At 38.5% G+C, this 16,125-nt stretch overlaps 1 protein-coding gene across 1 annotated transcript in view; it reads right to left on the bottom strand.

The window, feature by feature from the left end:
• Positions 1-16,125, bottom strand: part of UNC5D (unc-5 netrin receptor D) — a 438,337-nt gene that overhangs the window by 127,561 nt on the left and 294,651 nt on the right. Inside the window, exon 9 of the mRNA XM_042783659.1 lies at positions 10,693-10,725. Within this exon, the coding sequence (XP_042639593.1) occupies positions 10,693-10,725 (33 nt within the window). The remainder of the gene's footprint in view (positions 1-10,692; positions 10,726-16,125) is intronic.

Below are 16,125 nucleotides of genomic sequence, written 5' to 3'. Positions count from 1 at the left end.
AATGCTGGTGGTTCAAACCCACCAGCCACTCCTCGGAAGGATGATGGGGCGATCTACTTCCGTAGTGATACTGCCTCGGAAACCGAAGGAAGTGTCACTATGAGTCGGGTCTGACTCGATGGCACAGAACAACAACAACAACAGTTCATTGCCAGGCTGTATGATAATATATTTAACAGGTGCCATATTGCTACATATTTTGATTGTTCCCCTACCTCATTAAAATCTGTCTTTCACCTTAATCACAGTTCCTTCTCGAAGGGCATTTGCAACAGCAAATGCCTTTATCTTATTCTTTGCCACTGTGCAGTATTGTTTACTGCTGTGCAGCAGTAGACAAATAGTCAACCTTCCTTCAGGGAAAAAACATTCCTTAAATTTGATTCTCCTACTTGTTCCTTTCTTCCCTTGATTCTCCTAGTTTTACATATGGCTTTAAAGTTCAGTTTTTGGCCCCTTTTCCTTAATATATTCTCATCTAATTGGATAGTCATTCATACATAGAATGTCAATTATACCCTCTAATACACTGAAGAGTCACAAATCACAATTCCTGACTGATCTGCTCTCTGAAAATCTGGTCTTATATTTCTTTCCTGCTTGCTAGATAAAACTAACACCATCTTGTGATAACATCTTAAATTTGTCATCTGATTTACAGATTATCATTCTTATTTCCTTAAATATTTTCATCTGATAGTGGCATCACTAGTGGTAAGGTTTGAGATTCAAGTCATTTCTGATTCTGTTCTGATGGACTCTCTCTTCCGTGACTCACACAGCTTACTGCTTGTATCTCCAGAGTTTCTCAATGTCAATTTTCAATAGCAAACACCCCAGTTGACACCCACATATACAGCCTCCTTTCTCTTAGTGTCTGTGCCCCCGTGTTGGATCACTGTAAGCCATTCAAGTCTCAAATCAAACTCCCTGCTGTGGAGTTGATGCTGACTCATAGTGGCCTTATAGGACAGATTAGAGCTGTCCCACAGGGTTTACTTGACTGTAAATCTTTGTAGAAACAGACTGCCTCTTTTCCCTCTGAAGCAGCTGATGTGCTCAAACCACTGAACTTTTGGTTAGCAGTCAAGTGCTTTATCTACTGTACTACCCAAACTCCTTATTCTAAGCTGTATTTCATGTAAATTAATTTTACCAAACACAGTGTTGGTACTGCCACTTCAATACTTTTCAATAACTTCATTATGTATCAAGTCCACTCTGAGGTCCTTACCTTGCTGCTGGAGTCACTTTATGATCAGGCACCACCCCATATGTCAACTGTTATCACCTATTCCACATCTGCATGGACTATACAGAGCTCTGGTAGAACAGTGCCTAAGACATCTGACTGCTAACCAGAAGGTTGGTGGTTCAAACCCACCAGCCACTCCATAGAAGCAAGATTGGGCAATCTATTTCTGTAAAGATTTACAGCCTCAGAAACCCAATGGGGGTCACTATGACTTGGAATTGACTTGATGGCAGTGGGTTTGCTTTTTCGTTGGTTTTATGGACCATGCACTCTATCGAAATCTGGTAAGTCATTTTTTTCAAGTAAACCTTATACTTATGCAGACTTTTTTGTTGTTGTTGTTCATCTTCTTTTTAATAAGGTTGTCATATTTATCAAATAAAAATAAAGACACATTAATATTGAATTTCAGATAAACAATATTTTTAGTATAAATATTTTTCATGCAATAGTTGGGACATGCGTGTACTGAAAAAAAAATTGTGTATTTGGAATTCAAAGTAAACTGGGTATCCTGTATTTTATCTGACAACTCTACCTTTGAACTGGAGAAAAACTGAACATTGTCCCATCTGACAAGGAGATGGACAAGTAACCATAGAGGGTAGAGTGAAAAAAGACTAAGATTTGAACTGTACACTTTGATAAAAACTACTTCACTTTGCTTCTTTTCTTATTCTGAAATTTGAGAATATGAATCTGTATAAACTTTGAAGACACTGACAAGTACAAGGGCAATTCTGTGAGTTCACATTTTTTAACAAGTACCCTGGGTTATTCTGATGCTAAAGAGAATATTGGTTTATTACCTACTTACTGTGTCTATAATTGGTTTGAGATATTTAATGGGGGGAATTCCACCATGTCTATTAAGGGCAGAGTCAGCGATACTATTCAAAATGATGGTAAGAACAAATGTACACATATGATGACATAAAAATTAGATCATCAAAATGTTGAAAGTGGTAGGGAAATCACAAATGTTTTACATATATATAGGCTGAATTGATTCACAGTAGGAACGATTTTGAAGGACAATGCAAATCATGCAATTTGTGAAAAGTGCTATACTTATGTAATTGAAAATAATCAGGAGGAGATAAGGAAAAATGACAAAATAGAAAAAACAAATAATAGAGTATGCCTACAGGATCAGCATCAATGCCAGTAGCCTAATGTCAACTAAAGAAATCCTAGAAGTCTGTTGAGAATTTAAATGTGTGGTCCAAAGACTTAAAGAGTTCTGTGGGTTCAAAGTCCTGTTAAAGTCTACCCAGCCTGAAAAAGAATGTCCAGTAGCCAGTGAAGGTCCCTTATTTTCTGAGGAGGTGTCTACCCTTGTGAAGATCATAGAGGATGGGGGTTACCAGGGACAACATTATTCCACTATGCATGAAAACAGAGTATTTTGAGAAATGATGACAAATGGAATGTGTATTAATGAAAAGAAGAACATACCTAGTTTTCAGACTTTAAGGGCATATTCACAGCATTCTTTGGTGGAAATGATTCCAGGAAGCATACATTTTGGCCTTTAACCTAGTGCTGGCACAGAGTAGATAATGATAAATGATAAATGATTGCCTCTTCTCTTTTTCTCAAATCACTTATCATCCTCTACTTTATGAAGTTGTGGAAAAGAACCATTTCTTAACATTTCTTTTTTACCTTTCACTTCACATTTCATTACATCAAAACTAGGACTTTGTATAGAATAGTTTTACAATAAATAAATACCTACTACATAAATGGATAAAAGAGTACATAGAAGCAAAAAAAAAAAAGACACTGAGGGGTTAGTAAGAAGAAGACTAAAGACCATAATTCAACATTTATTGAACATCTAACACATACTAGTTACAGTGCCAAATACTACAGATATAATGATGAATAAGATTGTGTACTGAATACTAGATAGCAGGGACTATGTCAGTCAGGTGGGAAATCCAGACTTGTATACAGAAAATGAAAACATAAGATAGCAATAGGGGAATAGTTAGATACTAGGCCAAATTACAAGGACAACTAACTCAGAATTGAGGCATGGTCAAGGCCTTGCAGAAGAAATGACATCTAAACTGACACCTAAAAGAATAAATGAAATAGGTTAAGGGTGATGTGGATGGACAGAGATTCCAAGCAGAAGGAACAGACTATATTAAGGCACTAAACCCAAACCAAACCACTGCTGAGTCAATCCTCACTCATAATGACCCTACAGGAGAGAGTAGAACTGTCCCATAGGGTTTCCAAGGTTGTAAATCTCTACAGAAGCAGACTGCCAGGTCTTTCTTCCACAGAGCTGCTGGTGGATTTGAACCGCCAATCTTTTGCTTAGCAAACAAGCTCTTAAACCACTGTGCCACAAGGGCTCCTATATAAGACACTAACTAGATGTCAAAAAAAAAAAAAAAAAAAAGCTACTTAGGAAACTAAAAAGCTTTGTTTGGCTGTAGAATACAGAAAGTGGTGAGAAGGTAGGAAGGGTAATACCTAAGGATCCAGTGGAATAAGAGAAGCTGATATGATTAAAGTACATAAGGGCCGGATTACCTACATTTTAAGTGTATATTGGACGTCTTCCTAAGACCAATGGTGAGTTATTGAAGAAGTTGAAACAGGGACATGATCTTATCAGAATTATGTTAGAAAAATGAGAAGTTAATGTATGGCATGAGTAGATACAGAAGCAACCATAGAAATCTTGGTTAGGAATGTTGATGGCCTGTTGTTGTTGTTGTTAGGTGCCATCGAGGAGTCTTCAACTCAGAGACTTTATGTACAATAGAACAAAACACTGCCTAGTCCTATGCCAGTCTCACAATCCCTGCTATACCTGAGCCCAAGGTTGCAGCCACTGTGTCAATCCACCTTGTTGAGGGCCTTCCACTCTCTTGTTGATCCTCCACTGTACCAACCATGACATCCGTTTCCAGAGAATGTCCCTCAGACAACATGACCAAAGAATGTCAGACAAAGTCTGGCCATTCTCACATCCAAGGAGCATTCTGGCTGCACTTCCTCCAGAGCAGATTTCTGAGTTCTTTTAGCAGTCTGTGGTACCTTCAGCATTCTTTGCCAATACCACAACTCAAAAAGCATCAACTCTTCTTCAGTTTTCTTTATCCATTGAGCAGCTCTCACATGAATATAAGGTGATTGAAAATACCATGGCTTGGGTTAGGCTCACCTTAGTCTTCAAAAAGACAACTTTTCTCTTCAACTACTGAAAGATGTCTTTTGCACAGAGTTGCCCAATGCAAATGCAATGTTTGATGTCTTGACTGCTGTTTCCACTGGTGCTGATTGCAGAACCAACTAATATGTAGTCTTTGACAATTTCAATCCTTTCTGCATTTATCATGATGCTGCTTATTGGTCCAATTGTGAGGATTTTTGTTTTCTTTATATTGAGGTATAATCCATACTGCAGACTGTAGTCTTCAATCTTCATCAGTAAGTGCTTCAGGTCATCCTCACTTTCAGGAAGCAATGTTGTGTCATCAGTGTATCGCAGGTTGCTAATGATTCTTCCTCCAGTCCTGATGCCACAGTCCTCTTCATATAGTCCAGTTATTTGCTCAGTATACAGATTAAATAAGTACGGTGAGAGGATATAACCCTGACATACTTACTTCCTGATTTTAAACCATACAGTATCTCTTTGTTCTGTTTGAATAACAGCCTCTCAATCTATGTACAGGTTCCTCATGAGTACAATTACGTGTTCTGGAATTCCCATTCTTCTCAATGCTATCCATAATTTGTTATGATGCACACAATTAAATCCTTTTGAATAGTCAGTAAAACACAAGTAAACATCTTTCTGGTATTCTTCGCTTTCAGCCAAGATCCATCTGACATCAGCTATGATATCCCTCATTCCACATCCTCTTCTGAATCCAGCTTGCATTTCTGGAAGCTCTCTGTCAATACATTGCTGCAACCATTTTTGAATTATCATCAGTAAGATTTTACTTGTGTGTGATATTAATGATATTGTTCAATGATTTCCACAATCTGTGGGATCACCTTTCTTTGAAATGGGTACAAATAGGGATCTTTTCCATTTAGTTGGTGAGGTAGCTGTCTTTCACATCTCTTGGCATAGCCAATTGAGTTCCTCCACAATAGCATCCATTTGTTAAAATTTCTCAGTGGGTATTCTGTCAAATCCTGGGTCCTTGTTTTTCACCAATTCCTTCAGGGCAGCTTCGACTTCTTCCTTCAGTACCATTGGTTCTTGATCATATGCCACCTCCTGAAATGGATGAACATCGACCAGTTCTTTTTGGCACAGTGACTCTGTGTATTCCCTCCATCTTTTTTTTAATGTTTCCTGCATCATTCAATATATTGCCCATAGAATCTTTCAATATCGCAACTCGAGGCTTACATTTTTTCCTCAGTTCTTTTAACTTGAGAAATGCCAAGGGTTTTCTTCCCATTTGGTTTTCTAACTTCAGGTCTTTGCACATTTCATTTTCATCATTGGCTTTGTCTTCTTGAGTTGCTCTTTGAAATACTCTGTTTAGCTCTTTTATCTTGTCATTTCTTCCATTTGCTTTAGCTACTTTTTGTGCAAGGGCAAGTTTCAGAGTTTCTTTCTTGAAAGATGGCCTGGACTTTAAAATTTTTCTTCTGGGACACCACCGTTTTCCTTTTAGTTATTTTTTCTCTTACTACCCTGACTGTTAAATTTCAGTCTTCTCTTTAATGACTTCTGACTTCCTCTACATCTAGGAGTCCTTCAGGGTTCAGTCTTCAGATCTCTTCTCCCCTCTATCAACACTAACAATTTAGTGATCTCATCCAAACTAATGGCTTTAAATATCATCTGGCTGCTGACAAATCCCAAATTCATGGCTCTAGCGAAAATCCTCTCCTGACCTGCAAACTCATATATTCTCAACTGCCTTCACAACCTATCCATTTAGATGTTAAATGGCTATATGAAACTTAGCATTTACAACAGATTTGTTATACTAGCTCTTCCCATATAATTAATGGCAACCCCATCCTTCCACTTGCAGAGCCACAATTTTGGAAACATCTATAATATCTTTCTTTTTCTCACACTATATATCCGAACTGTCAGCAGATTTGCCTTTTGGCATGACCTTCAAAAGATATCCACAATATGGCTCAATTTTATAATTTCCATTGCTACATGGCCCAAGCTATGGTACCTTTGGGTCTATATTATTGTAATGACCTCCAATCAGGTTTCCTTGCTCCTCCTCTGTTGTTGTTATTGTTGTTATGTGCCGTTGAGTCAGACCCGACTCATAGAGACCCCTCCTTGGGTTTCCAAGGCAGTATCACTACGGAAGTAGATTTTGCCCCATTTTCCTTCCAAGGAGTGGCTGATGAGTTTGAGCCACCAGCCTTCTGGTTAGCAGTCAAGTGCCTTAGGTACTATGCTACCAGAGCTCCCTGCTCCTCCTCTAGCCCCCTATAAATTTATACTCAACTCAGTAGATAGAGCTTATCCTTGCAAATACTAGATCATGTCATTCTGCAGAAAAATCCTCACTGGCTTCCTATCTCACTCAGAAAAAGAGGTCAAAATCCTTAAAGTAGCTGATAACAACTCTGTAGGTTGCCTGCCCCCCTCTCTCCATTACTTCTCTGATCTTATCTCTTAGCATTCTTCTCTTTGTCACTTTATTACAGGCATCTTGACTTCCTTGTTGTTCCTGAAATATTCCAACCCCATTGTCTTTACAATTCCATTTTTTTCTGGAATCCCTCCCCCCACCCCCTTATATCCTGAGTATGTTCTTGTTATTTTTTTCTTCAGGTCTCTTCTCATATGTAATTTTATTACAAAAGTATTATTTGAGTAACTTACACAAAAAAGCAATACTCCCTCCAACCCTGCCAAAGATCTCTTTACCTCTTCTTATTTCCCTCCTCAGCACTTATCACCATCTCCCTAGCACTAAACACTACACATTTTCTGGTTGGTTTGTTTCTTTCTGTATCTTCTCACAAGAATTGTGAGCCTCATTAAAAACAGAAACTGTATGTGTTGCTTACTACTGATTCACCACTTGATAAAACATCTCCAAACACAAGGTAGGCACTCAATAAATAGCTGTTGAATGAATGAAGTCATGGGCTTTGGTAGAGTTGAAATGAGTGGATGATGAACTTGTGATCTATTTAGGTGATGATTTATTGAGTGTTAGATAAAGAAGGAGTCAGAAAGGCTGTCCAGGTGTCTGATTTAGACAACTGAGTTGATGGCATACTATTCACTTAAATAGAGAAGATAAGATGTCAATTTTGACAAAATTGAGATCAAGATTATTAGCAGATACTCAAGTGATGTCCAGTGGTTAGCTGAATGTAGAACTATTCATTGGATTCATGCTTAGTACTCATCTCTATGAGGAACAAAACAAATATGTGGGAAGGAGATGAAGATAGAATATATGATGCTGAGTTATTTTCTAGCAAGAAGTTAAATCTTTTTCATCCTGAAGGTGAATTTACTGAACTAACCACTCTTCAGGAGCTTGCAGCCTTGAAGAAAGCCTCATTCCCCAAGCCTTGCAGGAGTCTCATTGTCTGAACACAACCATTTTTCAGTCTGACTCTGGGGGTGCATGTTTGCCATTCAGAACCTACTATATTTTACTGCACCTCCTGACATTGTTACACAACATTTATTGAAAGCACATTTGATGGTAATGAAGTTTCTATTAACTATGATTAAATCTCATAAAGCACCTGAAGATAATTTAAGATGTGCAGAAGCAGAAAATGAAACATTCGGTTTAGTACATTAGGAAACGTAATTGATTAAATTATCTCATTTACAATAAGTGCTTTCATGAGCTATGCAGTGCACATATTTTCCCCAGTTTGTCATTATGATTTGCCAACAGACATCTTAAGACTTCACTTTTCTTACACCTCCCTGAAACTCAAAGCTTCTTCCTCTGCCTGCCTGTTCATGGAAACCGGTGTGCAATGCTCTCTGAGCGATGTCTTCTCTCCACCAGGCCTTGCCGAGGATCATGTGTACAGCTATATATAGGAACAGGTTGTTTCTCAATTATCTTCATAATTGACTTTGATTTTGCATCAATGATGATTCATGCAGTCTTAAACTAAACCCCCTCTTTCACTGAACAGCCACAGCCTGAATTTGTATAATGCGCTTCTAACCATGCAGCTTACAGAACCCCAATTGGATTCCTCTGGGAACCTTTTGCAATCACATTGATTCTGTGAAGGTTTTATTTTTAGGAAATCACAAATTAAAAGAGTTTATGTGATTCTGTTGCAATATCCAGCAATTAAGCATGGTGCTCAGGAGCGAGAACCCCAAGCAAAAACTAATTCAGTGGTCCCCAAGGGCTAGAAATAGCTACTGTGGGGTTTATGGCTGGAAGTACAGATGTAACGAAATTTGAATGGCACAGGACTCACAAACTAAGCGTGAAATTAATTTTCAAAACACACACATACATTTCTAAGTAACTCTCATATTGGCCACCATACTGATACCCAGGCTCTTGCTTGTGTTGCCCATGAGAACCAGTAGATGGCATGTACTCCACGATTAAGAAGAGGGTTAAGAGTCCGCTACCAGAGCTGTGACCCTGAGAGGCTTGACACAGGGCTCAGATTTAGTGAGTAGCTGCTTAATCTTGCCCTAAATATGTGTGTCCACACATGTGCATACATACACACACATACACACAAGTCCTGAAATTTCTAATCTTCCTAGAAGTTCGAAAGCAAACACACATTATGTCAGAGGGCTGATGCCTAGGTACCAATGATCTATCTATGAGCAGTAGATAGCATGAAAATGAAGTTCAGAAAGTTTGCTTTTCTAAATCCTCAGTCTCTGAAAGTACAGTATCCTTATTTCCACAGCCTGCCTGAAGTAGCATCATGAAGTGTAGACAGAATGGCTTTGAAAGACTTTCTCTCATGGCCCCTGGTTCCTCTCCTGAGGTACTTGTTGTTGTCTTAATTCTTGTAATGGACTTAGCTAATGAAAGTTGTTAATTCTCCTGAGCCATTTGAATTTTATCCCCGTAGGATTTAAAAGAACAAAAGCCATTCCTTTTATTCTAGAATGGGTGATACTGGGTAGGGACATCTTAAACAAGCTTGAAAAACCAAACTAGTCAGGCAGTTGTCTGATCCCCCTGTTGCTAAGAACTGTGTTGCTGATGACCTAGGTGTTTCCTTAGTATGCTTTACACATTTCAGAGTGTGTGAGAATTCCCTGGGAACTTACTGAAATGTAGATGACCACGAGCTCCATCTTTCCCAGGAGCTCTACGTCATTTGATTTGAGGTGGGGCATATTTAATCATATGTTCCTCACCCCTAGATCTTGATACATGTGGTCTATGAACACCTTTTTAAGAAATATTTTCTCAGACATGGTTCTCCACCTGGGCTGCATAGTGGAATCACCTAAGGAGCTTTAAAAAATAGAGACTCCTGTGTTCTAAACCAGCAACCAGATGCTGTCATGTGGACTCAGACACATTCATGGAAAACTCCTGTATGTCAGAGTAGAACTGCTCCCTGGAGTTTTCAATGGCTGATTATTTGGAAGTAGATCACCAGGCTTTGCTTGTGGCACCTCTGGATGGACTCAAACCACCAACCCTTGGGTTAGTAGCTGAGTGTGTTAATGGCTTGCACCAACCCTGGAATCCTCCTATGTTCTAATCCTCCTCCCCACCCTAAATTCTGATTTAGTTGGTCTGAGGTACAGGCTGGGAATTTAAAAAGTCTCCAGTTGATTCTAACAGGAAGCCAAGGCTGAGAACCACAGGGTTACATGCCAAGCTGACAAGCAGTCCGGCCATGCTCTGTTGCTCAAATTTACAAAATGGATAAGGTAGAGACAACACAAAATTCTCCCGGAAGCCAGACTGTCTGCAGCAAACTCAAACTAGCACCAACACCAAAAGTCTCAGTTTACAATTACTTCACTGCGGAATACTGGTTCCTTCTCTAGAAGTCAGAGAGTCAGTGGGAGGTTAGAGTACTAGTTTGCCTTCTTAGGCTCCCTCCTGCCCCTAGACAGAGAGGCTTGCAGCTAGGCTTTTTGCCAAAGGCTGCTCTCATGAAAGCGTGCACTGGCAAATATTTATTAATTTTAATGCTATAAATCTCAGAAATAAGAATCCTACATGACATTTGCAGAGAAATGGACTTACAGGCTGAAAGAATCAAGAGGAGAGATTTACTTTTATTCTGAGGGAGGGGAGGGATGTGCATATATCTTTTCGATTTAAACCCTCTCATATGAGACTCCAGACTCACTGAGGAGAAGCTGTGAAAGCCCTGGATCTCTCATACGAACTTCAGTTCTGTTCAGCTCCTAAACAAATACAACGATAAGGCAGCAAATATGAGAATAAATTATATCCACAAGAGCAAAAACAACTTACTTTGGGGTTTTATTTCATGAAGAGGTTTTTTATCTAAAAGAAAGAAAGAGAGAAAGTTGCATTTAATAAATTTACATGGAGCAGATATATCACTCTATGTCTAGCTCTATAAATGAAACATTTTCTAAATTTTTACAGATGATATGACTTTATGATATTGATATTTTTCTTTTTATTCTTATTTTTTTTATTATTTTTCTCCTTCCAAATATTTTTCTAGCATGATTCCTTTATTTATTTATTTTTCCCCTCAATTTCATTCAAGTTTCTCTCAGTTGCATTTACAGGTTTCTTTATCAGCATGATGACAGTGGTGAGTTTGCAGCCTGTTCCTCTTTTATATACAGCCAGAAGACTGTTCAGGTGAGGGATGCCATTCCACTAAATATAATGATAGAAAAATGAACCAGTGCATAAATATTTAAAGGGATCCTACAGTGGTTTGCAGTAACCACTTGCCTGGATAAAAAGTCTCAAATTTTTGACAGCTTATCCATTATTTGTGTTTTGGGGGCGATGTAGTGAGCATCCTTGATTTTTGTTTTCAAAAATCGCTCTTTGTTTCACATCTCCATTATCTATTTAAATTTGTATTCTGTCTCTCAAAAGGTATCATTTCATAATCACAGTTTATAGCAAAGTATAGGTCAGATGCGGTGGATAAAGAGAAAAGACATTCAGCTTTACACTTAACCAGTGCCATGGGAGACAGAGCTTAGGAGAGATTTTTATCAATTCTCCATGTCACCCTTTACCCACTCTGTCTCCTCATCTCCCTTCACCAAATACTCTAACTCTGCAAATCATTTTGTGACTTGGCACCTGTTGCTTACTTTGGGTTTCATACCACAGTCCCTCCAATATCCATTCCCCTGTTCCTATCCCCCTCCTAGGCTACCACAGCTCCATCACAATGCAGAAACCAGTGGAGAACATACTTCCAATACCCGGTCAAGATTTCAGACATTTTGCATGGTGTTTTATTCCACTTATTAGTGCCTTCTGAAGGTACAGATGCAATGCCATCAGAATAAAAAGACTGAGGGCTCCCTAGGTGGTACAAATGATTAATATATTCGGTTAACACATTCGGCTGCTAACCAAAAGTTTGGATGTTTGAGGTCATGCAGTGGCACCTCAGAAGAAATGCCTGCCAATCTACTTCCGAAAAATCAGTTGTTGAAAACCCAATGAATCACAGTACTTTTCTTACACACATGGAGTCATTATTAGTCAAATCAACTCAATGGGAAAAGGTTTACAAGAACTGAAGCTGTTCTAATCATTCACGGAATCACAATGGTAGGGGGATTTTGAAAGGTCACCTGATGTAATCCCCTTCCTCTGTTTGCCTGAGGCAAGCCAAGCGGGAATAGTTTCTGTCATATTGGATCATGTTTTTAACTGAATCAAATCTAGCACAGTACATATTTGGGAACTTCATAAATATTATCTGACTGACTGAATCAGAATCCCTTCTAGGCCGGCAGACAAAGTTATATTGAGCATCCTGTATGGAATATTCTTTGTCCTAACCCATTCCCACATTTACTACTGATTTTAACAGAAGCTCCTTGCAATACACAAATACAATGGGGTTTCAATGCAGCTCTTGAGTATTTTCCAACTTGATTTTCTATGGAAGTAGCTTTTAAAAGTTGTGTATAAATCATCCTCTTGCAAATGGCCCATCATTTTTTAAAAAATGTAAGGTGATGGTTAGATTAAAAGTGAAAAATCATCATAAAATTTAACAATTTGTTCAAGTTGATATAATCATATCCATATTTTTATATGGTTAGGTTTCTTGAAACAGAGAACACTTTCATTCTCCTTACTACATAGATTCAACATCACCAGTTTTTTTGGGAACAGGTGGTACCTCGTAACGTCCAGATGCTAATGCACTCAAGAATTAGAATGAAATGACTTTGGTGGTTTTAACCTAACTTCAGTTTTTGCTTATTGCATGGTATCTGAAAGCTTTTGGCATGGGCACAGCAATGCTGGCAGGCCAGGGCTAAGACGTCTGAAAGTGATGCATTGCTAGAACTATACAAGAAGACATGCAGAACATCTGTTTAGAACTCTGGCTGAGCTTAACAGTATTTTCTTATTTCTAACCACAGGAATGAACATTATGCTGGGGAGCAAAATGAAACTCCATTAAAAACAGGTGAGATATACAACTCCTCACCAGAAAAAATAAATCTAATACAGCTGGCCTTAAAAAAAAATGTAGTGGTGGAGTTCTACTGGATATATCTCTGGAGGGAGAAATAAGGAATAGGGCTGAGAAGTCCAGGGCTAAAGTCCTGAGACAGAAAACTTAGGCCATGAGGGCACCAGGGTCGTAGAGTGGGATACTTCCTCCTCTAACCTAGCTCTGTTGTCACTGCTATTTGTTAGGTGGTACTGAGGAATTAGTGGAGACCCTCAGGCCCAGACTAGATTTAAATCTTGAATTGTTCACCTACTATCCATGTGACCTCTGTGTTATCAGTATTAACATGGGAATAAAAAGTTTCCATGCAGGTGGGTATTAGGGATTAAGCATTATAAATGTAAAGCTGCCAGCAGAGTGTGCTCATGCCTGGTATCACTAAATGGTAATTATAAAATAATAATTTCAACATGCTGTGATCATGATCATCATCATCCCTCCTATGGAGTGAAGATAGGAAAAAGAAAATTTTTGCTACTGCTTAGAAAAAGTGATACCTTCAAATCAGAAATTGCAGTGATAATTGAAGTTTAAGAAACTAATGTCTGGTTTGACTCTGCTATTATGAGACCAAGAGCAGGTCAAAATTTGTGTTTTGATATAGTAAAAGAAAAAATAAAAGGAACTGTAAGACCCTTGTGGGCCCTCTGCCAGCTTTAACTCTCTGTAAATCTGAAATTTAAAAAGACATTACCCAGAGATCCATTTGAAATTATTTCCCAGATTATGACAAGGGATGGTGCTCTGCTATGGGTTCTATTTCTATTATGCTAAGGTCCATCATACCATCTGTGTTAGCGTGTATCCCCTTAAGGAAAGGGCAGGAGTCTCTGGTGCCCAACGGAATCTTAGTTCCTTGACGTCAGCGTTAAAATCGGGTTCTGCTGTACTTTGTGAAAGATCCATGTCTTTATAGTAAGCTCTTCCCACAGACATTTTTCCTGCTTGAATTTTCTTCTCTAAGATGGTTCCATCACAAGTAGGAGGGAGAGCTACCCACTGGCCTCATTATCTTTCGTAAGAACACTTCCTCCCCTTTCCATGTTCTTTGCATAATCATTTTCTCACAAGGGTTGGGGCTATGCATTCACTTGGCCTTGATCAACCAAATCCTCTCCACTTTAATTTACTTCTTTTCAAAGGCCATATTTAAATGATCCTTTAGTAAATTAATCCATTAGGGCTGTGATTCTCAATATTGGCTGCACATTAGAATCCTCTGGGGAGTTTTTGAAAAAATTCCCATTCCTGGGCCCCTTGCCAAGAGGTACTGATTAATTGAGGTTTGTGAATGTTATTTATTTATTTTGATTACTGAGGGCACCACAACTTCCTGGTAACATTACTGGTTCTGTGCAGTCAACTTTGTGTAGTCTCTGCCTCTCTGAGAGGCCTTGGGGTAGCTATGGTACCTAGATGGACTCAGAAGGGTCCCTCTTATACCTAGTAGACAGAGAAACAATGCAGTTTTAAGACAGTGTCAGCTGAGCTGTAGTTTGGGAAAATCACAACACTTTTCCCGGAGTTTAACTTGTGTACTGAGAGATACCTTGTGGGTAAATGGAAATTGAGGATAAGTAATTACAAGTCATTCTTATAACCATTTTGTGATTCTTAATAGTTAAAAGATATAAAAATGTTTTTTAAATGCAATTCTGTCCTTAAATACTGTTGCAAATTGTCATGTTTCCTTTGAAAATCATTATTACTTACACAGCTACTATACAATTATAGTATCTAAAATAAAAAACACAGGTAAGTACAAAAGAAAACAAAATCATAATTCCACCACCAAGAGATAACCACTGTTAAGTTTTGCATAAGTCTAGACTTTTCTCCTTATTTTAGACAATATTATCAATACATATATATACATGATTATAAACACATAATCTATATGATTATATATAGGTACATATGCTTATAAGGTTCCCTGGTGGAGATGAGAGCCTTGGAAACTCTATGGGGCAGTTCTACCCTGTCCTATAGGATCATTATGACTCAATCAAATTGATTGCAATGGGTTATGCTTATACATGAATATTAGCATGAAACCACATAAAATTGCCAAGAATTGATCATTTTTACCTACAAAAATATGGGACTGTCTTTTACATATTGTTCTGCAATCTACTTTTGTCAGTCAGTGTTGTTGTTGTTGTTAGGTGCCATAGAATTGTCTCCAACTCATAGCAACATTATGCACAGCAGAACAAAACACTGCGTGGTCTTGTGGCACCTTCATGATTCTTGCTGTATTTGAACCCATTGTTGCAGTCACTGTGTCAATACCCCTTGTCAAAGGCCTTCCCCTTTTTCACTGACTCTCTACTTGACCAAGCATGATATCCTTCTCGAGGGAATGGTCCCTTCTGACAATATGACCAAAGTAGGTGAGACAAAGTCTGGTCATTCTCACTTCCAAGGAGCATTTCCAGCTGCACTTCTTCCAGGACAGATTTGTTAGTTCTTTTAGGAGTCCATGGTACTTTCAGTATTCTTCACCAGCACCACAACTCAAAACCATGAACTCTTCTTGAGTCTTCCTTATCATTGTCCATCTCTCCCATGCATATGAGGTGATTGAAAATACCATGACTTGGGTTAGGTGCACCTTAATCCTTAAGGAGACATCTTTGCTCTTCAGCACTCGAAAGAAGTCTTTTGCAACAGATTTGTCCAATGTAATACATCGTCTGATGTCTTGACGGCTGCTTCCATTGGGGTTGATTGTAGAACCAGTAATATGAACTGGTTTGACAACCTTGACAACTTCAGTCTTTCCTCCATTCACCGTGATGCTGCTTATTTATCCATTTGTGAAGATTTTTGTTTTCTTTATATTGAGGCGTAATCCATACTGCAGACTGCAGTCTTCAATCTCCATCAGTAAGTACTTCAAGTCATACTCATTTTCAGCAAGTGAAGTTTTGTCGTCTGCATATCACAGGTTGTTAATGAGTCTTCCTCCAATATGAAGCCATGTTCTTCTTCATATAGTCCAGCTTCTCAGATTTGCCTAGGATACATATTGAATATGTATGGTGAAAGAATTCAACCTTGATGTACTCCCTTCCCAATTTTAAACCATGCAATATCCCCTTGTTCTGTTTCAACAACAGCCTCCTGGTCTATGTACAGGTTCCTCATGAGTACAATTAAGTGTTCTGGAATGCTCATTCTTCTCAATGTTATCCACAATTTGTTAT

Source organism: Orycteropus afer, unplaced genomic scaffold (assembly GCF_000298275.1).
Source record: "Orycteropus afer afer isolate SDZICR_OR568_19922 unplaced genomic scaffold, OryAfe1.0 scaffold00024, whole genome shotgun sequence".
NCBI classification, from domain to species: Eukaryota; Metazoa; Chordata; class Mammalia; order Tubulidentata; family Orycteropodidae; genus Orycteropus; species Orycteropus afer.
Note: the sequence above shows the minus strand (reverse complement) of the source record. Positions and strands in the feature narration are given on the sequence as shown.